General features: G+C 47.1%; 1 protein-coding gene across 1 annotated transcript in view; it reads left to right on the top strand.

Moving 5' to 3' along the window:
- PDE8A (phosphodiesterase 8A) overlaps nt 1-22,862 on the top strand; it is a 143,804-nt gene that overhangs the window by 84,010 nt on the left and 36,932 nt on the right. The window contains exons 6-11 of the mRNA XM_059179914.1: nt 2,505-2,593; nt 12,177-12,255; nt 13,653-13,790; nt 18,979-19,067; nt 20,663-20,714; nt 20,815-20,857. Of these exons, the coding sequence (XP_059035897.1) occupies nt 2,505-2,593; nt 12,177-12,255; nt 13,653-13,790; nt 18,979-19,067; nt 20,663-20,714; nt 20,815-20,857 (490 nt within the window). The remainder of the gene's footprint in view (nt 1-2,504; nt 2,594-12,176; nt 12,256-13,652; nt 13,791-18,978; nt 19,068-20,662; nt 20,715-20,814; nt 20,858-22,862) is intronic.

Genomic DNA, 22,862 nt, shown 5'->3' with positions numbered 1-22,862 from the left:
GCTAGCACATCTCAGCCCCTCTATTTCCTTAGTGTAATCGAGCTGTCATGAAGCTAACTTGAAAGTGCCAGAGCGGCCGACGCACACATTCTCCCCCATCTCACCCTCACACTTGGTCAAGGGGTCCCCTGAAACCTTTGCTAGGATCATCTCGGTACACGTCCCCACACACAGAAGCTTGAAAGTAGTCATTGTAGAGGTACGTGACCTGGTAGGCGAGGCAGCAGCAGGCTCTCCCGTTAGGTGGATGAGGAATTCAGGTGGATGGCCAGTCCTCGGGGACCACAAGTGAAGATGAGTCTTGCTTTAAGCAGGGTCCTGTACCTTCACGAGCAACGGGATACTGAGCTGACACAGGGCACGGTGACCGCCAAGTCCCATGGCTGGTAGGCAGCGGTGCCAACACTTGACTCAGCACTAGACCTGACAGACAGCCCTGCAGTGAGGTCTCTCTGGTCTTCAAGGGGTCAGTCAGTTCTTTTATGGGTTCACGCCGTCGTTCAGGATTTCAGGATGGATGGAGACCTGCTTGCTTCCTCAGTCGGGCATTTGCTGTCTAACATGTGAAAAGTTCAGGCTTGGAGCACCTCAGGACTGGTTGTGTGTGAGAGTCCCTGGAAGAGCTTCCCTGGAGAGGCCCTTCGGGTGGTGTTGGGGGCCCGCACACTGGCGTTAGTCTGTAAGATTGCAGGTCATTCTAATAGCGCTGGGGCTGAGAACCACTGAGTGGGGCCCAACGAGGGGGGTGTGGAAAAAGGCTCTGAAAAAGCGAGGGTGAGTCAGCTCAGATCCCTAGGATCTGTGGCCGGGCCCCTCTGGTGGGATGGGGTAGGGGGCGGAGGCCAACTGCTGTTGAAGGTGCAGGAGCAGCGGCCTGTTTCCCAGGCGTCCTGGACCCAGTGCCCTTCTCTGGAACTGGAACTCGTGGAACCTTTGAAACATACGTGGAAGTTGGAGAAAGGCTGGGAAGACTGGATATGTGCATTCACACCCAGTGAAGAATTTGGTTGCGTGCCTGGGAGGCCATTTATAAGCTCACATGTCTGCACGTCCCACGATCTCACCGGCAGAGCAAGTGAAGCCAGCCGTGCCCTTGGACAGCTCCGGTCCCCACCCCATCTGTTGGCAGTGGCACAAGCACTGTGCCCAGGACTCTTTTCCCTGTTCCTGGCGAGTCAACAGTAGGTGCCTATGCAGGTGGATGGCCTTCTCCGGGGTTCTGTGGAGTCAGGGCTGACCAAGAGCAGATGGCGGGTCCAGCGCCGTCCTCTCTAAGCTGTGAGAGCTGGGAGCCACGGCACCTCTCTGACTTCTGTGAGTGAGAAGGGCTAGGTTTTGGCCTGTGGATTAGGGACCACCATGCCCACGGCTGGCCTTGCTGCTTCCCAGAGACAGCAGTCACCATACTCTCTGGTCACTGTGCAGTTTGAGCTGTTGCCCGTGGCCTCACTTGGTGCTTGTGGTCATCCGGAGCGGCTGTGAGCAGGATGGTTTTGTTCTGCAGGTGAGGAAGCCGGCCCAGGAGAGTGGGGACCTCAGTTAGGGTCATACCGTTTACAAGGCATGAACCTGGGGCTGATCATTAGCTGCTTGACACTCAGGCAAGACCCTGATCACTGTTTAAATGGGAGACTGGTCCCCTTGCCTGTGGCAGAGCCAGGAACTCTTTGAGGGGCCCATGTTCCAGATGGGTCTGGCCTTGGCTCGGAGGTGTGACTTGCAGAGCCCTGGCCTGCCTCTTAGGCCTCACCCTCCTCCTCACCGGCAGAGGATCAGCCGTGCATTGAGCCAGGTGATAGAAATAGGGGTAAGTAACTGTTCGCAAATATTTCTGCTACCTCGATGGAACTATGTGACAGAACACAGTGACTTCTAAGATGTCTTCATGGAATACAGAATTTGGTGGTGGAATGGGTCCACGCTTCTTGAACTGTGTCGTTTGCTGTGTGGTGAGATGCTTCCATTACATAAATGCTCTTACACAAGGTCGTCACTGTCCAGGGCAGTAAGGGCCATGGGAGAAAGCTGTGGAGGGCCAGCCTTTGGTGGCTTGGTTGAGCCGTGGTTCAAGGTGAGCGTAGGAAGGTGTCGCCCGAGTGGGGGTTCTCTTTGTGAAATCCTGGGGCAAAGAGAAGCACAAGCGTGTGTTTGCTTCCTGTGAGCCTGAACGGTTGTAACGAGGATGCGGACTGTGCTCGGGGAAGGGAGTGTGCTCCGGCAGTTAATGGAAGTAGGACTTGAGTTAAATAGATTTCTTCCTCCCATGTATTCTAGGCTCTGATAGCGACATGGAGACATCCAAAATCCTCTCACCTCAAACAAAGCCTTTGTCGGCGCTCCTCTGGTACCACAGGTTTCCTCTCTCAGTTCCTGTTCATCACTAAAGATGCAGATTTTAGGTTCCCGTTCCCCGCTGGAGAAGTCTGCTGAAGAGGTGTTTTTGTCGATGGACACACTGACTTCGGAGACACACTGCTTTATCCACGTGTCCTTTCTCTTCGCAGAGGTATGTGGAGAACCCCAGCCTCATGGCCTGCTACAACGAGCTGCTCCAGTTGGAGTTCGGAGAGGTGCGGTCCCAGCTCAAACTCAGGTAATCAGTCCCTCCCCGGCTGGGATGCCCGCGCCACAGCGTGCAGGGGGCTCGGCCGGGGAGGTCTGGGCTATGGCTCTTTGGGCTCTAACCCACCTCCTGCTGAGGTGGGAGCGGGCAGCGACCGGGGGACTCTCCTCACACAGCCTCTTGGCGTCCACCTGGGCGTCCCTCGAGTGGTCCTGTTAGTGATGGAGACTCGCACTTAGAGGTGGGGCTCCGAAAGAATGTAGGCGGAGAAAGCAGGCTGGAAATAGAAATACAGAATTATCTGATTAGTTTTTTACAAAAATAAAAAATAACTTGTTTACACCCAACCTACCAGTACTAATTATCTTTGCTAGGTGACATGTTTTCTTCTCTGCAGATAATCATTTTGTAATTTGCTCCTGAGCAACAGATTTTTTTTTTTAAGTTAATTGAATAGAAACCTAGTTCCTTGTACGATTGGAAAAGCAAAAAATTCTTTTCTTTTTTTTTTTTTTTTTTAAAGATTTTATTTATTTATCAGAGAGAGAGAGAGGGAAGAGAGCGAGCACAGGCAGACAGAACGGCAGGCAGAGGCAGAGGGAGAAGCAGGCTCTCTGCTGAGCAAGGAGCCCGATGTGGGACTCGATCCCAGGATGCTGGGATCATGACCTGAGCCGAAGGCAGCTGCTTAACCAACTGAGCCACCCAGGCGTCCCGGAAAAGCAAAAAATTCTTAAAATTATATGAGTTTGATAGAAGGAGGAAAAAGTCAGCAGCTCTTTGTCATCCTGGGTTTCTTCCTTGGGTGGTCTGTTCTTGCACATTTCCAGGGACCAAGGGGAGAAGGAGGTGACTGTGTGTGTAGGTGCCTAGGGCAGAGGTAAGGGGGTCGGGTCTTGAGGAAGGGAGATGAGTGGGGACAGTGCTGGCTTCCACGTGCAGGAAGCAGAAGTACTTCCCAGACCAAAGGAAATGAAGCTTGAGGTAGCAGAGAAGTTCTGACGAGCAGACGTGTTTCAAGGCTAGTAAAGAAGAGCTTTGTTGCCAGGTTTTGTCAGGAAGCTGAGGTGGATGGCTGCCGCGATGGCTGCCTCGAGGCCTGTTCCTCCCTCCCTTGGGATGCAGGCCGGCTGCAGCATCCCCACAGCAAGTGAGGCTGCCAGCCTGAGAGGAACGAGTCCTCCTCAGTCGCTGATACTAGACCTTATCTGATCGGGTCAGGGTGCAGCAGTGACCCCCGGGGGATGAAGTGAGGTAGATCTGAGACCTCAGAAGCAGCACCCAGCACAGGGAATCCCTCTGGGTGTGATCAGCCTTTCCCAACCTGCAGTCATTGTCCTTCACCCCTAAATCTGACTGTAACCTCTGACCTTCCTTCCTGCATCCCTTAGCTCAGTGAACACAGCATCACCTCCCCTGTGGCCCTAGACTTGAAACCACCGGGTCTCCTTCACGCATCCCCAACGCCTGTCACTGACCCAGTCCTGTCGGTTTTGCTTCCTGAATATCTGTGGAATGTGCCCACTTACCTTCCGCTTTAGGCACCTCTTTCCTCTTACCGGACTATTGAGCTATCGGTCAGTCTCCCTGCATCCGTCTTGACTCCTGTCATTCTCCACACCACAGTGACATGCAGTTCCACTCGTGAGTGGGCTTTCCACCTCCCCATTGCCTTTAGGATGAAGTCCAGGCTCTCGGATATGGCCTGCACAGCTCTCTGTGGTCCGTCTTCTGCTTACCTCTCTGTCCCCATCTGCCGTCGTGCCCTGCTTTGTTCTCTGCCTCAGCTGGCAACCAAGGGAGAAGTCCGTAGTGAAGGGAAGGGAAGATCTGAAGGGAAGGGGGTGATGTGGGCTAGAGACCTGGGAGAAATCCAGACTTGTTTTGCTGGATGCTCAAATGCGCTAACAAGCTATATAACAAGCACCTTTGTGTTGCCGCTAGATCAGTAAACTGGAATGTAAAGTGTAGAAATAGACTTGAGTATATTTACGAATTTAGCATATGAGCAACATGGCAGCTTAAATCAACATGGAAAAGGGCAGACTTTTCAGTGAATAAAATTGTGACAACTTGTTAACTGTTTGGAAGGAAAATTAAGTTACATCTTGATCTCACACCCAACCCCAAAATAAATTCCAGAGACTTGATGTTAAAAGTGGGGCTACATGACTACTAAAAATGTAAGCGAACATATGTAATTGGATGATGAAGTCTTTTTAAATTCGGCATGGCATAAAAGCCAGATTGGGTAAACAAATAGAGTCAGATTAAACACTGTAAAAATGTTAAGCTTGTCTACAGTCTTTTTAAAAAAAAAACCTTAAATAATGTTACATTTTTATTTTTATTTTATTTTAAAGATGTATTTATTTATTTGAGAGAGAGCGTGCACACATGAATGGGAGGGGCAGAGAGGGGGGAGAGAGAATCTTAAGCAGAATTTCCTGCTGGGCATGGACCCTGATGGGGGGGATCAATCTCAGGATCCTGAGATCACAACCTGAGCCGAAACTGAGAGACACTTAGCTGACTCTGCCACCCAGGCACCCCAATATTGTTACATTTTTAGATAAATAACATGGGGGAGAATATATCTGTAGCATATAGGACAGACAGGTTAAAACCCAATAGTGTAAAGAGCTTTGATGGATCATTGAAAAATGGAAACATCCAGTAGAAAAAATTGAAAAGGCCATGATCAGGCAGTTCACAGGAGATATTAATGGCCAGTTGATGTGAAAAGACAGATATCTGCTTCACTAGTAATCAAAGAAATGAAAATGAGAACGATATACTATTTTTTATTTATCAAATCTGCAACAATTTTAAAAAGTATGATAAAACCGAGTAGAGCTTCTCACAGATCCATCTACTCTAAGCTTGATATATCAGAGTTGGGAACTTCTTGCTCATTGTTTATTTGTTTATTTTTTAAATAATAGTTTCATTGATACATAATTCACATTTCATCACTTGATTTTTATATACCCAAGAAATAAAAGCTCATTTCTGTTGTCTAGGCTGCTTTGTTTTGTTTAGTGAGATAGTTTGTTAATACCAGGAATAATGTAAAAGCTTTGCTATTGTTAGTTTCCTTAATATTGTCTTTGCATTTTATGAACAAGCAGGCAGTTGCTTTCTTTTTTTCCGTCTTCTGAGGCATATAAGAGAACTAAATTGGAAGCTAAATAAATGTCCAATCATGGGAGATTTGTTGAGTAGATTATGGTATAACTTTAAATAGAACAGTGCCATTTCTTTCAGCTTAAAGAACTCCCTTTAACATTTCTTGTAAAGCTGATTAGTGGTGATGAACTTTAGCTTTTGCTTATCTGGAAAACTCTTGGTCTCTTTGGATGGCAGTCTTGTCAGTTAGAGTATTCTTGGTCGCAGGGTTTTTACCATCAGCACCTTGAGTAAGTCATGGCACTTCCTTCTGACCTGCAAAATTTCTGCTAAGAAAATTACTGATTTCTTCCAGCTGAAAAGAAATGGCACTAATTAATAACAAGAAAATACGTGAAAATAAAAAATGTCCCTGGAAAAGGTAAATCTATAGTAAAGGTAGCAGATTCGTCACTTATAAAGCCAGCTACAATAACTGTTACACATAAAATAGTGTAAAATGTGACACTAAAAACAAAACGAGGGGTTAGTAAAAATATGTTTTTGAACTATGTTCAAATTTAAGTTGTTACCAACTTAAAATAGACTGTTCAATATATAGGACAATATATGTGAACTTCATGGTAACCACGAAGCAAAACTTACAGCAAATACACAAAAGAGAATGAGAAAGAAATGTAAGCATAACACTAAGGAAAGTTATCAAACCAGAAAGAAAGAAAGAGAAGAAAGGAACAGAGAGAAACTATGGAAACATCCACAAAACAGTGAACAAAAATGGCAGAAATACCCAATAATTACGTTAAGTGTAAATAGATTAAATTATCTAATCAAAAAGCACGATACTGGAATCAAAAATTAATAATTTTCAAAAAGACTCATCTGTGTGCCTGCCTACAAGAGGCTGACTTCAGAAGTAAGGATACACACAGAATGAAAGGAAGGGATGGAAAGTGATATTCCATACGGGAAACAAAAAGAAAGTTGGTATAGCTATATTCATATGAGATAAAATAGACCTTAAAACAAAGGCTGTAATAAAAGAAGGGCATTACATAATGATAAGGAGGTCAACCTCAGAAGGAAATACAACATTTTAAAATATATATCCACCCATCATGGAAGCACCAGAATATATATAAAGCAAATATTAAGAAGCATAAAGGGAGAAATTGACAATATAATTGTAGTAGGGGACTTAGCCCACTTAAATCAGTGGATAGATCATCCAGATAGGAAATAAATAATGGAACATTGGCCTTAAACAGCACAGTAGACCAGATGAACTTAATAGATACATACAAAACATTTCATGCAAAAGCAGCAAGGTGCATAATCTTAAATGCACATGCAGCATTCTCCAGGATAGATCATGTTAGGCCACAAAAGAAGTCTCAGTACTTTCAAGAAGATTGAAATCATAGCAAGCATCTTTTCTGACCACAGTGGTATAAAACTAGAAGTGAATTACAAGAATAATACTGGAAAAACCAGAAAAATGTGGAGAATAAGACAATATGCTACTGCACAACCAAAGGGCTATCAAAGAAATCAAAGAGGAATTTTTAAAAATGCTTAGAAACAAATGAAAAAAGGAATATAACACACCAAAATCTGTGAGATTGCAGCAAAAGTGGCTCTAAAAGGGAAGTTCGTAGCAATACAAGCCTACTTGAAGAAAAAGAAAAATCTTAAACAATAACTTTACACCTAAAGCAACTAGAAAAAGAAGAACAAACAAAGCTTCAAAGTTAGTAGAAGGAAGGAAATACGATCAGGGTAGAAATAAATGAAATAGAGACAAAAAAGATCAGTGGAACTAAGAGCTGGTTCACTGAAAGATAAAACTGACACCCTTTGGCTGGACTCACCAAGGAGAAAATAAGAGGGCTCAAATAAATAAAATCAGAAATGAAAGGGAACTTAGGATACCACAGAAATATTAAGAATCGCAAGAGACAACTTTGTACAATTGTGTGCCAGCAATTAGAAATGGATAAATTCCTAGACACATACAATCTTCTAAGACTGAATCATGAAGAGACAGAAAATATGAACAGACAAATTACTAGTAAGGAGATTGAATCAGTAATCAAAAACCTCCCAACAACAGAGTCTAGGACCAGATGAAATCTACCAAACATTCAAATAATTAATACCAGTTCTTCTTAGACTCTTCCAAAAAAAAAAAAAAAAAAGGAATTCTTCCAAACTCAATTTATGAGGAGAGATTTACCCTGATGCCAAAAGCAGATGAGGATGCCACAAAGTGGTAAAATGACAGGCCACTATCCCTGATGAACATAGATGCAAAAATCCTCAACAAATTATTAGCAAACTGAATTCAGCAATACATTAAAAGGATCATATAGGATCTTTTATTTGGGGGGGGGGATACAAGGGTGGTTCAACCTACACAAATCAAATCGACATGATATACCATATTAACAAAATGAAAATTAAAAAAATCTATGATCATCTCAATAGATGTAGAAAAAACATTTGACAGAGTGTAACATCCATTCATAATAAAAACACTCCACCAAGTGGGTATGGGAGAACATATCTCAATGTAAGAAGGGCCACGTGTGACACTCACAGATAACACCATATTCTGTAGTGAAAAGCTAAAAGCTTTTCTTCTAAGATCAGAAGCAAGTCAAGAATCTCCCCCCCCCCCCCACACACACACATATTTATTTAACGTAGTACTGGAAGTCCTAGCCAGAGCAGTTAGCAAGAAAAAGAAATAAAAGGCATCCAAATTGGAAATGAAAAGGTGAAACTGTCACGATTTGCAGATAAAATGATACTCTATGATGAAAACCCTAAAGATGCCACTAAAAAGCTACTAGAGCTAATAAACGATTCACTAAGGTTCCAGGATACAAAATCAATATACAAAATTCCTTTGTATTTCTATACACTAATAGTGACCTATCTAAAAGAAAAATAAATCCCATTTAAAATTGCTTCAAAAAGAATAAAATGCCTAGGAATAAATGATCAAGGAGGTAAGAAACCTGTACACTGAAAACTATAAGACATTGATAAAAGGAATTGGAGACTACATAAATAAACAGGAAGATACACCATGCTCATGGATTGGAATAATTAATATTGTTAAAATGTCCATACTGTGCAAAGCAATCCGCACAGTTAATGTAATCCCTATCAAGATTCCATTGACATTCTTCACAGAAGTAGAACAAATAATCCCCAAAATCTGTATGAAACCACAGAAGACCCCGAATAGCCAATGGAATCTTGAGAAAGAAGAACAGAGCTGGAGGTAGCACGCTCCCTGATCTCAGACTACACTGCCAGCCTACAGTAATCAGAACAGTACGGTCTGGCCTGAAAACAGACACATGGATCAATGGAATAGAACAGAGAGCTCAGAAACAAACCCATGTTTATGTGGTCAGTTAACCTACAACAAAAGAGGCTAGAATATACAACGGCGAAAGGACAGTTTTTAAAATTGTTGTAAGGAAAACTGAACCATTACGTTAACCTTATACAAATGTTAGCTCAGAATGCATTAAAGACTTACATGTAAGACCTGAAACCATAAAACTCTTAGAAGAAAAATAAGTAACAAGCTCCTTGACACTGGTTTTAATGATTTTTTTTTGGGGGGGGGGGGCTCAAACTCCAAAGACAAGGGCACAAAAGCAAAAATAAATGAGACTACAACAAACTAAAAAGCTTCTGCACAGTAAAGGAGGCCACAACAAAGTGAAAAGTCAGCCTCCTGAACAGGAGAAGATATTTGCTAATCATCTAGCCTCTAAGAGTTAATATCCAATATATGTAAAGAATTTATACAACTAAATAACAAATGATAAAGAAATGGGTAAAGAAAATATATATAATATATATAAGTATAAAGAAATAATAAAGAAAATATATAGAGATATAAAATATAAAGATAAATGATAAAGAAATAGATATTCTGTTGAAAGAAGACAGATGGCCAACAGGCATGTGAGAATGATGCTCAAGATCGCTAATCCTCAAGGAAATTCAAGTCAAAATCCCAGTGAGAGATCACGTTATACCTGCCAGAATAACTAAAACAAAAACCACAAGATCCAGGGGTGCCTGGGTGGCTCAGTGGGTTGAGCCTCTGCCTTTGGCTCAGGTCATGATTCCAGGGTACTGGGATCGAGCCCCGCGTCAGGCTCTCTGCTCAGCAGGGAGGCTGCTTCCCCCTCTCGCTCTGCCTGCCTCTCTGCCTACTTGTGATCTCTGTCTGCCAAATGAATAGATAAAATCTTTAAAACACACACACACACACACACACACACACACACACACACACACACACGATACAGTGTTGATGAGGACGTGGAGGGAAAGGAACCTTCATGCACTGTTGGTAGGAATGCAAACAGGTGTGACACTGTGGAAGACAGAAGTTTCCTCCAAAAGGTTAAAAATAGAATTACCATATGAGCCAGTAAGTCTACTACTGGTATTTACCCAAAGAATACAAAAACACTAACTCCCAAAGGTAGTAGGCACTTCTGGGTTTACTGCAGCATTATTTACAATAGCCAGTTACAGAAGTAATCCAAGTATCCATCAGTGGGTAAGTGGCTAAAAAAAGATGTTTTACATATATATATATTCATTCCGTAATGTGTGCGTGTATATACACACACACATATATATAATGGAATATTATGCAGCCATAAAAAGAATGAAATCTTGCCCTCAGAGAAAGATAATTAAGTGAAATCTGAACAACAAAGCCAAACCAAACCTAGAGTCGTAAATACAGAGAACAGAGTGGTGGCTACCAGAGGGAAGGGGGTTTGGGCCGGAGCCACAGGGGATCCTGAGGCACAGAACTACGGTTAGAAGTACTCAGGCGGGTGCAGTGTACATTGTGGGGAACAGAGTCGAGTAATACAGTCAGCCCTGGAACCATGCAGGGCTGGGAGTACTGACCCTCCTTGCAGTTGAAAAATCCGTGTATAACTCCCGACTCCGCAGAAGCTTATGTACTAACAGCCTACTGTAGACTGGAAGCCTTATCCATAACATAACCAGTCAGTTAACAGAGATTTTGTATGACATGTGTATTACATACTATGTCCTCACAACAAAGTAAGCCAGGGAGAAGAAAATACTACTAAAAAGAACATAAGGAAGAGAAAATACATTTACAGTACTGTATGTATTAGAGAAAATCCACGTATAAGTGAACCCTGCAGTTTGAACCTGTGTGTTCAAAGGTGAGCTGTATTGTAGTAATTTTGCATGGTGATGGATGATGCCTAGACTTGCTGTGGTGATCACTTGCAATGTGTACAAATGTCGAGTCACTATGTTTTACACCTGAAGCTAATAGAATCTTATATGTCAACTGTATTTCATTTGAAAAGACTGAATTATCTTTCTGGTAACTGAATTATCTTTCTGGTAACTGTGAAATTATGTTGTGATAGGAATAGGCATCAAAGATTATACTGCCAGGTATATACGGAAACTGTTCTATAGATATGTGTCAGGTAGTTTGTTAATAAAATTACGGTTGACCCTTGAACAACATGGATTTGAACTGCGCAGGTTCACTTATATGTGGATTCTTTTTACTAAATACCTATAAATGTATTTTCACTTCCTTGTGATCTGTTTACTAGCATTTTCTTTTCTCAAGCTTACTTTATTGTGAGAAGCAGTATATGTATGTATGTGTATATATATATATATATATATATATATATGGCATATAACATACAAAATCTGTGTTAATTGACTGGTTATATTATGGATAAAGCTTCCGGTCTACAGTAGGTGTAGTCTACTAGTATTTAAGTTTCTGGCGAGTCCAAAGTTACATGCAGATTTTTTTGACTGCACAGGGGGTCGGCACTCTTAACCCTGCCTTATTCAAGTTAACTGTATGGATTAAGGTTAAGGTTGACTTTTCTGGATTTGGTGATGATTATTATCTTTTTAAGTTTATAATTTGTTATGATTTCTTTCCTCTTTCCAGATACATATACTTCTTTACATTAAAAAAAAAAAAAAAAGAATAACAAGTGACTGACAGCCTCCTTTCTGTTGGGCTCTATGCAGGATTCTTGATTCTCTTCTCTCCTGTAGTCATCAGGAGACTAGGGAAATGGGGAGAAGGAAGGCTCGAGAGGTTCAGTCCCGTGCGCAGGGGCACAGAGCGGGAGAAGGGCTGTGATCTGGCCTGGCGTGTGTCCCACCCTGTCCTCAAGCTGGAAGTTGGGGGGGGGGGCATCCGTTGTGCGGAGTCATGGTCGCAAGTAGCATGGTTGTGGAACATTTTTCTTTTTTAATATTTCCCTCCTTTTTCTTGAGTTAGTATTTATTACTCTTATCCTCAAATGAAAAACACATTTAAATAAGTCAATAATGCAATAACCCAAGATTGTATTATATTTTTTGTAGTATTTACATTAATTAGTCCCCCCCCCCTTTTTTTTTCCTACCCATTAAGGGCTTGTAACTCAGTATTCACTGCATTAGAGAAAAGTCAAGAAGCAATTGAAATTACAAGTGAAGACCGCGTTATACAGGTTTGTCATTTGGGAAGTTTGTTTTTCTGAATTTCTGGTATTGTTTCTTGTTTTAGGATTGAACCTCTCCAGTATGATCTTTTTTTTTTTCTTCTTGAAGTTAAGGAGACCAAGTTTTCCTTAGAGGATTATGAGAACAAAATCTAAAAATACATAATTATAATTTAAAGTTCCTGATAGATAAGAAAAATTACTAATAATCACTTAAGGTGCTAGAAAACATTCTGTGGAAATGCCACATTTGCATTTATTACTGCTCACCTTTCCATTTGCTTATTTAGCAAGAGGAGACTCTTATCCAGAGGGATTACCACTGCGGTCTGCAAGCTCTGGCCTTTCTCACTATTTTTGAAGAGAGCTTACACCTATAGAAATTTATTAGAAACTACTCAGAATTATCGGAATAACCTAGTAGTTGCTGAACAAAAGCGGCTTCATAGAAGCGGCTTGAGATAACATGGCTTGTACTTTTAGAGAGCAGAAGAGGGCTTGTGCTGAGGAAACGCTCTTCCTGTCCCTCCGGAGCAGGCCCGCTCTTCACTGTAACTTGCGACTCGCTCAGGAGAGAGAGGCAGCCTGGCGGGTGCTGGGGGCGCGGGCTGGGGGCAGGCTGGTGGGGGGTTTGCAGACAGCCACCAGGCCGACCTAGCTGGGTGAGGTCAGGCGGGCCGCTTCGTCTCCCAGCTGTGCAGACGGCAGTGGGAGTCATGCTCCCAGCAGCCTGCCTTCTGTCAGGAGGTTCTCAGTGGGTGCGTGTGTGCCGAGGGCTCCCTGCCATGTCTAGCAAGGAACACAGACCTTAAGTGCTGTCAGTTACTGCTTTATCAGGCACAACTTCCCTGTATGTTTTCTTCTAGTCGTCTGGTTCTCCCTGAAATCCAGCCACACGGCCTGACCTCTGTGAACACTTACCAGTTTGCAGCCTGCTTTCCCAGCACATTCCTCGTGTGTATCACATGAGAGAGGCCACCTAGAGGTTTCCTTCCCATTAAACAGATGCACAGACCGAGACTTACAGGCTTAGGTGACTTGCTGGAGTCACCTTGGTGCTTCATTCTACTGCATTGTCACCCAAAAAATCCTTCTGTAGCTCCTTGGGCCTGTCCCCACGTGGCTTCTTTCCTCTGTTGGTGTTCAAGGGGGATGGGGCCAGCTCCTCTCTCTGGGGCCCCAGGGCCCAGAGCAGACCAGCCAGGTGTCCCCAGAACAGAGGCTTCTCTGGACTCCAGGGATCTCCTGGGGCTATGCTTTTATGGCTTTCAAACTGTCATGGTTAAGCTCCAGGCCCCTGAGCTTTTGGGGCAGAAAATGTGAGAGGTTGGGTGAATGCCCTTGGTAGTCCTCTTTTCAAATTCTCTTTTAATTTGTTTGATGTTGTTTCTCTTGTCTCCCCCCAGTATGCAAATCCTGCATTTGAAACAACCATGGGCTATCAGTCAGGTGAATTAATAGGAAAGGAGTTAGCAGAAGTGCCTATAAATGAAAAAAAGGCTGATTTGCTCAATACTATAAACTCGTGCATCAGGATAGGCAAGGTAAGTAAGAGGTCAGTACCTTTTTTACTTTCACGTAACAAAGAGGAAGAGTGTGGCATGTGCCAGGTAATGTGAGTCTCACTCTTCCCTGGAGCCCGGGGAGGTACCAGTGGTGGTGTCCCTGCTACTCCCATTTTGCAGATGAGGAAACGAATATCAGGGAAGTGTAGGGTATGATTAGCTGTTATGCAGAGTAACTTTGATTGACACTTGAAATCAGTGTCTTTTTCTCTGTAATAAGTAAATTGATCTTGCTAATAATGGATGGTCCCAGTGGTAGATGTTGGCACGTGCGTTTGGGCAGAGGATTGCCAGTGAGGTCCCAGAGTCTCAGAACACATCTGAGCCCAACAATTCTCTGAGCCTCGTGCATGTGTTCAGCCGTTTCTGGAGTGCCTCCTGCGGGCTGGCGCTCTGCTAGGTTCTGGTCTAGAAAGAAGAGTGAACATAAACTGCTGCCTTAGAGAACTCCTGTTCCAGACCGTGAACATGACAGGTCACTTTATTGTGGTGCTGGAGGGTCAGGCGGGAGGAAGGCAGGCTCGGTTTGCAAGGGTATTTCTCGGAGCAGTGGCTTCTGCTAGCCTGTCACAGTTACTAGGTTTTCATGTGTGATGACAAGAAAAAGGCTACTGCTTTTCAGAGTCCTTCTTGCTGGGCTCTAAAAAACTTATTGAAGTTGAGAGACTGTTGATCTGATTATGCAAAACACTTGAACGCTAGTGACCTGCTGTCTGGCCTGCTGTCCTGTGGCATCCAGCCAACACCTTCCCCGTAGCCCAGCAGAGCAGTCTGCCATAGAGAGGGCAGAAGGGCTCTGCAGAGCCTGTACCCCACTGTACCTGGGCTCTTGAGATGCTGTTCGTGGGCTTGTGTCCTTTTGGTCTCCTCTGGCCCTGAGCGCACCAATTTGTCTTGTAGTGAAAACAAGGAGAGGGCAGGCTGGCTGTGAGGGCCCAGTGACACACTCCCAGGAGAACAACAGAAGTGGGCACTAGCCGAACCCCATTCTGTCAAGGATGATGATTTTCTTGCAAGAGAGAGTAGCAGGTCCTCTGGAAAGTGCACTGAAGGATGAGATGGATGAAGAGCCCATCGGGGGGGCTCAGGCACCCCGGGTTCCCTCGCTCACTGAGAAGGGGCATTCTCAGAAGGCAGTGACCAGACAGCAGTCTCGCACCCAAAAGCCATGGGGGGCTTTCCCATGGCCTTCCCAGTCCTGCTAGAGAAGGGGTCAGCCGGTGGTTTTGTTGTGAGGGCCAGCTGGGCAGGAGCCAGAGAGGACGGCCCTCCTGCGCCTTGATCTGACCACAAGAACACTGGGGCATCCCACCATCATGGAGGAGAGCGAGGGGAGAGGGGAGGGAGTGGTTAGGGGCACGTGAGGCCGTGGGATGCAGCCAGATCCCTGTGAAGAGCGTCTCGCCTACTAAGTAATATGCCTGGCACCAGTACAAAGGGCCTCAAGCTTGAACAGCAGGAGACCTGTTCTATAAAATCCATGTTTGTTGTGAGCAGAGAATCTGAAAGATTATCGTATTACTGACTTCCATATCTCTTGATTTCAAAAAGGAGCCTGCTTATTGATTTGGCATATCTTGGAGTTCCTAGGGTAAAAGAGCAGCCAGTGGCCTTTGGCGGCGCCCTGCTGGTTCGTGGCAACCCTGCAACAGGACTGGCCGCTTGGTTGGGCCCGGTTTTGGGAATGAAAGAATATGGGGCCTTTCTGATTGAGTCTCCCAAGGGAGGGAGAAGCAGGGCGACTCTGGCCCTGGGCTCAGTGGGGAGAGCCCAGAGGTGCCCTGGGAACAGGAATGGGGACTCAGGAAGTGGTTAGCCCCTTTGGCGGGGCTTCGGAGGGTCAGAGTCCAGGTGGGCAGAGAAGAAGTCCGACGCCGCTCCAGCGGAGAGCCCACAAACAGACTCTGCACGGCCCCTCCAGCTGGTGCTCTCAGCCAGGGGCTCCTCTCCAGTGAGGCATCGCTGCCATCAAGTGACCTTGGTTTTCGGCCTCCACGCTCGTATGCTTCTTTGCATCACCGTGTACATCCTTCCCGATGGCCTCCCTTTCCTCGTCCCGAAGACTTCCCTGGCAGGGCTCTAGAACCCATGCTCTCCTCTCCTCACGCACCTGAGCCTTCCGGGGGCTCTTCCCTTGGACACTGTGTCTTGCAGGTGCCGGGGGAATGTCAGGGCTCGACACCGGCCTGCACCTGAAGCGTGGCTGCAGAGGCGAGTGTTTGGAAACTTGGAGTTCCCATGGTTCCTCTGCTTTCCTCCCTCGTAGGCTCCCCGCTTCTCCGGACTCTTCTTCCTGTTTCCTCCCAGGTGTACAGGGTTCTTTGTCCCTGCTCTGCCCAGAAAGCTCCTTGTTCGGTGAGGCCCCTTGGCTGCTCTGCAGGAGTGGCCTGCTCCTCCCCACTCCGAGCTGCAGCAGCTCTCCAGGGTCATGAGCAGCTTCCCACTGCCATCCTGAAATTGCCTTGTCTAACAGCAGTTTCCCCTCGTCCCCCCAATAAAAAACCCATCCTCTCCAGCCTCTGTGGTCTCTGCTTGTCGGCCTCCTGTCCCTGAACTCTTCCCTGGACTCTGTTCCTGGAGTGGTTTTGCTTCCTCTCTACCCTTCAGTGTCCATTTCATCCCTGAGCTGTGGTGTCTGTTAAACCTGCATCTGAGTGACGGCCGCCTGGGCCTGACCTTCACGGGGCCTCTTCCCGCCTCCGGACGGTGCTGGCTGAATCCAGTCCGCGCACGCAGCGCTCCGGAGTGGTCAGTCTGATCTGGTGCAGAGTTCCCGTCCCTCGGCCTGGCTGCAGGGATTCTACGCTCTGACCTTGGCCTACCTTTTCCATTCAGGGAACCGAAGCCCCAGTGACCTTGACGGTTGACTGTGTGCAGGCCCTGCGCCAGCCCTGGGGCCAGAGCAGCCCGTTGATTGGGCGCCCAGAGGGGGTTGTCGCAGCGGTCGGAGGAGCCCAGCTCGGTGTTAGCCTGCCCTGGGACAGAAGCGGGGTGTGGGTCTTAGTACAGTTCCGGCGGGAGCCCGGCCCAGGGAGGCCTGTGCAAAACCACCTGGGCTGGAAACAGGCCATTTACTGAATGTTTGCCACATGTCAGGCTTTGCTGACTTTCTGTGCCTTACCAGATGGAATCTTCCGTCATTGCATTCTAAGGCAGTACTGTATTATTCTCAAGATCTGAAACTCATATATTTATGAGAGGTCAATATCAATCTTTTTTTAAAGATTTTATTTATTTGACAGATCACAAGTAGGCAGAGAGACAGAGGGAAGCAGGCTCCCCACGGAGCAAAGAGCCCGATGGAGGGCTCGACCCCAGGATTCTGAGACCATGTCCTGAGCCAAAGGCAGAGGCTTTAACCTATTGAGCCACCCAGGTGACCCGAGAGGTCAATATTTTTGATAAGAAGTAGGATCTGTGCTAAGTAACTATTTTTTATTTCTGTTAGTGACTGGAGAACTTAGAGGCGAAGCTGTTCTCCAAGCAGAAGCCCTGGCTCGCTTGCCCAGTTCCTCAGCCAGAACACAGAGCTCTGGTTCGACCGGCTTATTCCTCTGCTTGGGATCTGGTGGCTGCTCACGTCTCTTCAGAAAGGATTAGAGGAGAAAGCCGTGCAGATAGACTTTAAAGTGCTAATTGATGGATGGATTGAATTGGTCTCCCATTTTTCTCCCTCTCATTTATGTAACAGCTCTATTGAGAGAATTCTCTATTGAGAATAATCGAGAATTCACGTACTATACAACTCACCCATTTAAAGTCTATAGTTTAGACTTTAAACTACGGTGTTGGGTCTATTCACAGAGTTTTGCAAACATCACTACAGTCAGTTTCCCCCATTTTTCTCGATAGTGAGCTTCAGAAGTAAGTCTTGTACCTGTCTGCTGCAGCCTCCCGCAGTGGGTACGTGGGCTATGGATACGGAAGGCCAGCGGTAGCTTCCAGTCTCGGGACCCCTGTTTAGCCCTTGCCTGCCACAGGCCATTCTCCTCTCAGAACTGTAGTGTGTCAGACCCTCACCTCCCTTCTGTCCCGGGGCCAGTAAGCATGGAGCTGGGCTCTCGGGCTGTGTCTTACTTCAGTCCTTCCTTGGCGCACAGTGTTTTACAAGTATACTAGGGCGGGGGGAGCACCAGGAACCCTCCTTTGCTTCTGTCAGAATGTCCTGGTTTCTGCTGAATCCACTTTCTCAGAGGAGCCTGAAGAGGAGATCTCTTGTGGGCATTTGCGTGGAGGTTGCCGGGCTGTAAGCATGGAAGGTTCTAGAATGGACCCTGTGTGAGTGTTTGGACAGGACAATTGAGCTAGGCCACCAAGGCTGCCATGGTGGTCTGCTTCCTGCCTCAGTCAGCACCAGATCCTAAGGGATCTAGAAGGTCCGGAAGATTAGAGAACACCCTAAGAGGAGTGTCCTGTAGTGGATTTTAGGGCTCTTCTTAGCTTAAGGAACTTGGTAACCCTTGGAGGAATTCAGAACATTTTAGGTGGTGACAAAATCCAGCTCCATCCCAGTCTTCTCCACTCTGCCCCAAGAGTAGGCGCCACCCACAGCGCCCGTTCTCACTGTGGTCTTGGCGCGTGCACGCCGCCTCTGTGGTTTCACTCTAGGATCCGTGCATATTCTGTCTGATCGTGAGAGCACAGCTGGTGTAGCTGCGTCCCCGGCTTTTAAGGTTTCTGATTTCTTCTACCTGAGCCTGGACCTGGCTGTGCTCCCCCTCCACCTCCTTCCGAGGGACAGAAACCCTCACACGTCCCAGAGGGCAGTAGCCAGCCACCATACAGGTGGCGGCAGAGGTGGCCCCTTCTCTGCCCCAGTCCCAAGGTTCACCCCCTCCCAGATGTTGGGGGAGCTCAGAGAGTCCAAGGAGTCTGGGTGCTGCAGCCGGGCAGCGTGCTTCCCTCTTGGGCCCAGGCCCTCTTTTGCCAACAGACAGCCCCTAGAGACCCGTGACCACTCACACCGTGGCGGGCTGGTGTTTGTTGGCAACTCCGGAGGGGATGGACTTGGGGGGAATGGTCAGATACCCAAAACTGTGGGGTTGGGATAATTTCTTTATAATCCTAATTGCTGTAACCCCGATAAGTGAGTCAGAACCTGAAGTGGAAGCTGTTCTTGTGTTTGTTTTGAACGGACAGTCGATTCATGTTTACATTCCATTTATAGGAATGGCAAGGGATCTACCACGCCAAGAAGAAAAATGGAGATAACGTGCAACAAAATGTGAAGATCATACCTGTCGTCGGACAGGGAGGGTAAGTGGAACAACAAGGTACTCCAGTCAGCGGGCCATGTTTGGCTTAGTGCAAAATTGGCTCTGAGTGCTTCAGTAAGTTAAGAACCACATGCAGAAATTTAAAAGAAAGATGTGTCACAAGGTCAGGTGTCATCAAAGAATGGCCTTCCAGGACACAGCGTCCTTGGGGCTACAGCCTGACCCCCAGCTTGGGACCCAGAGCCACCAGGCTCCAGACGGGCTTGCTTCAGCTGCGTGGACGTGAGAGAGATCCAAGTGTTCCCATTAGAATGTCACGTTACTAAAATGGGTGGTAAGAACACTAATGGGCCGACTCCCTAGATTTTAAAAGATTGTTAGCTAATTTGAAAGCCTGTTTGTTATTCCTGCATAGACCTATCAAGCTGGATAAAGGTATTTAAAATACTCCCATTTATAGCAACTCTTGTATAAAACAGATGTGACTACATATTGCAAAGTATTATATATCACGAGCCTGAAAATTTCCTATGGTTTGTCTCAGAATCTATCTTAGTATGGACAGTGGGAAATTAAGAACATGAATTGTAGGACGCCCAACAGTTAAAATGAAGCCATTAGAAATGACGATCATAGAAAATTAAGTGGTAAGGGGAAATGCTTAAGATAAACACAAAAATCGAACCGCAAAATTATACTTAGTTTGTGATCTCTGCCCAGGGAATGAGGGAAAGAAAACACAGATGAGATGTGGTCATGGTGGCAACAGCAGCTGCTGAGGTTTCTCAAGCCCGTCCCTCTGTGGGCAGGTTCTCAGTGCCTGGGAGACGTCATTTCGTGCCTTCTCTGGCACCCGCTGTGGCGTCCGTGATCATCTCCATTTTCCAGATGAGGAAACTGAGGCAGGAGGTTTCCGGCCCAGGGTCCAGCAGACTGCCAGACTAACCGCAGAGGCTTCTGGCCCAGGGCCGCCGTGCTGACTGCCGGGCTCCCATGCCTGGGCGCCTGGCTGTGCTGCCCGTTGGGACTGCCTCAGGGAGGTGGGTCTGTGTGGGCTCTCTGTTCTGATCTTGGCCTTTTTTTGTCCTCCACATTTTTTTTTTGTGGTTAGGAGAAGGGTTTGACACTCCAGGGGGAGATGTGGAAAGGTGGCACGCCCAGTAAGTTAAGTGAGGAGTTCAGTCCACAGTACTTGGCTGTAGACCCCAGTTAGGGAGCTCCGTGTGGCCTTTGGCACCGCCCCGATGGCTGTGAGCTCAGGGCTCGCTGGAATCTGAGGCCAAACGGCCATGCAAAGGGCTGTGAGGATAAAACGTGCCAAGGAATTAAAGGCTTTTGGTTGGTTTATATTGTAGTCCATTGTTTAAAACACCGGTGTTTTTTATTGCATGTTGTGAAGACTTGGATGAATTGTGGTGTTTTTACTGAAGAGTCCACTTCTTCTCTGCACAGACTCCAGAGGATGCTTATAGACTCTGGACTGGTTATTGGTGGCCTTGGCCTCAAACAATAGAAATGTTCCCTTCAGAGCATTTTGTGGTTGTGAACGAGATGCTCTTTCATAATACAAATCTGCTGCATACCCGTCAGACTAGAGAGCCAGGAGAGAAATAATGCCTTGTTTTCTACTTGCAGAAAAATTAGACACTATGTGTCCATTATCAGAGTGTGCAATGGCAGCAATAAGGTATGTAAGGGGAGCCCTCGGGGCCACAGGGGTGCCCAGCAAGACCCCCCGATCGCGTGCGTAGACGTTCAGAACTAATGGCTTCTACATTCACTTTTAGGCTGAGAAAATAACTGAATGTGTTCAGTCTGACCCTCATACAGGTATGGTGCTCCACGTTCATTCTTAGGGGTCCTTAGACTTGTGAAACAGATAACAACAGACCCTTACTCTGCTGAGCTGTCCTCGTGCCCAGGGGGACTGTGGCTTCCTGGCACCGCGGCACTGGGTCTCTCCTAACTCCCCAGGCTGGTTTCTGAGCCGAAGGGCCTGAGCACTTGTAGGCATTCTGACACGTGTCCTGGGGAGGGTCTCAGCCTGTGGGGAGAGAACTGGTCCCCTCAGATGCACGAACTTAGGTGAAGAGTGTTAGTGAATAGTGACTTGTGGGCTTCCCCTGCGCTGTACAAGGCCACAGTGTTGGGTGTCAGACCACAGACGGCCCTCGAGCAGGGACATCTGCGTCTCCTCACAAGAGCCCCTCTAGCCGAGGGGGAGGTCGCTGGACCCCGTCAGATTGGCTCTCCTGTCCCCTGTCGTGCCTCGGATACCACCCACTCATCCCCATGTCATGTTCCTGCACCTGTTTTTTGCTGGCCTGGAATGTGCCCAGCATATGCTGGGGCCTCAGCAAGCCACCTTCCTCTTTGGGCGGTCCCCGGTGACAAGCCAGGCTGTGACGGGGCCCAGCTCCCGCAGCTCCACACCAAGGCTGTGTGTCATACCCGAGGCGGTTTGACAGCTGCCTGCTGGGGCCGGGTGGCACTGGGGTCACCCAGCTTCCCTGTAGGAGCGTCCGCCCCTTAGCTGTTCTGCAGCACCAGAGCATTCATTCATTCATTCCAGGACTGCGTCCCTTGTGTTTTTCTGAGCGTTTACTCTGCACAAAACCCCCTGCACAAAATGTCAACGTATTTAATTGAAGCCTTGCAGTGAGCCAGTGGGTAGACAGTTTGTGGATGAAGTTCCCTTTGGGCTAAATGATTTGCCCAAGGATAGTCCATCTAGGACATGGTAGAGCTGGCACTGGAATCCTGATGGCCCGCTCCCTCCAGGGCTAGGCAGGGCTTTCACCTGGAAAGAGGAGAGACCTGTCGATAGTCAGGGGAAGAGCAATGATAAAGAGTGCTGAGTAGTGGGTGGGAAAGGGCTAGTGGTGCCATGGTGACCCCGAGGAGGAGGCGAAAACTCCAGTGAGGGGACGTAGACTCAAATAAGGAGAGGGGTGCGAAAGGAAAAGCATCCCAGAAGTAAAAACAGTTCTAGAAGAGGGAAAAGTCAGAGCATGTTCGAGAAAGAGCAGGACTAAATTTTCACCAGTCAGCATGGAAAGGGGAATTGGGGTTATGAAGGATCCCTGGATGCCAGGTAGGAGAAGAGGTTTTTTGTCTGTAGGCAGTGGGAGTCTGAGGGATTTTGAGCAGGATGAGTGATGGCATCTGAGCTCTAAGAACCTCTTAGAACAAGTATGGAGCAGAGACAGGAATCCCAGCAGAGCCATAGGCTGGAGGGGAGAAGGCACTGGCCACGGCATAAGAAGTGGATACCAGGAGGGAAAGGGCAGAGGCCACATGGTGGTGGGACCAGAGAGAGGAAGGCAGGAAGGAGTCGTGGGAGCAGCAGTTTGTGGGTCTGGAGATGGAACGTGTGGCCCCAGGGCTGGGCAGGATGGATGTGGAAAGTGTTCCTCCCGAGGTCCCGGGTTTGTGCTCTTTCTGCCACTTTCTGTTGTGTACCAGCACCCTTACTCCTGGGTTCTCCAGAGAGGTGGGGACCAGAGACGTAAACTCTGGCCCGCGAAGCAATTGCAAGTGTTTCAGGTGTGGAAGTGACTAGGTGGTGCCTGGGAGGGGGGAGGGGGAAGAAGAGAGGGCAGGACGAGGTGGGGAGGGGGCAGTGTTTGGAGGGAGTTACCAAGGTTGGGGGAGGGGAGAACGGGGAAGCTTGGAGCACATAGAGACGGAGGGAGGGGTACAGAGGCAGAGAGGCACCTTGGCTTCTGCATCCCAGAACACACTTAGGACCCGCAGAAGTGTGGGGTCAGGAGGGCAGTGAGGGCAGATGCCAAACTGCAGGGCTGCAGGCACCAGGATGGAGGCCGCCACGATC

This window comes from Mustela lutreola, chromosome 7 (assembly GCF_030435805.1).
Source record: "Mustela lutreola isolate mMusLut2 chromosome 7, mMusLut2.pri, whole genome shotgun sequence".
Classification (NCBI taxonomy): domain Eukaryota; kingdom Metazoa; phylum Chordata; class Mammalia; order Carnivora; family Mustelidae; genus Mustela; species Mustela lutreola.
The sequence above is the reverse complement of the archived record's forward strand: the minus strand, read 5'-3'. Positions and strand labels throughout refer to the sequence as shown.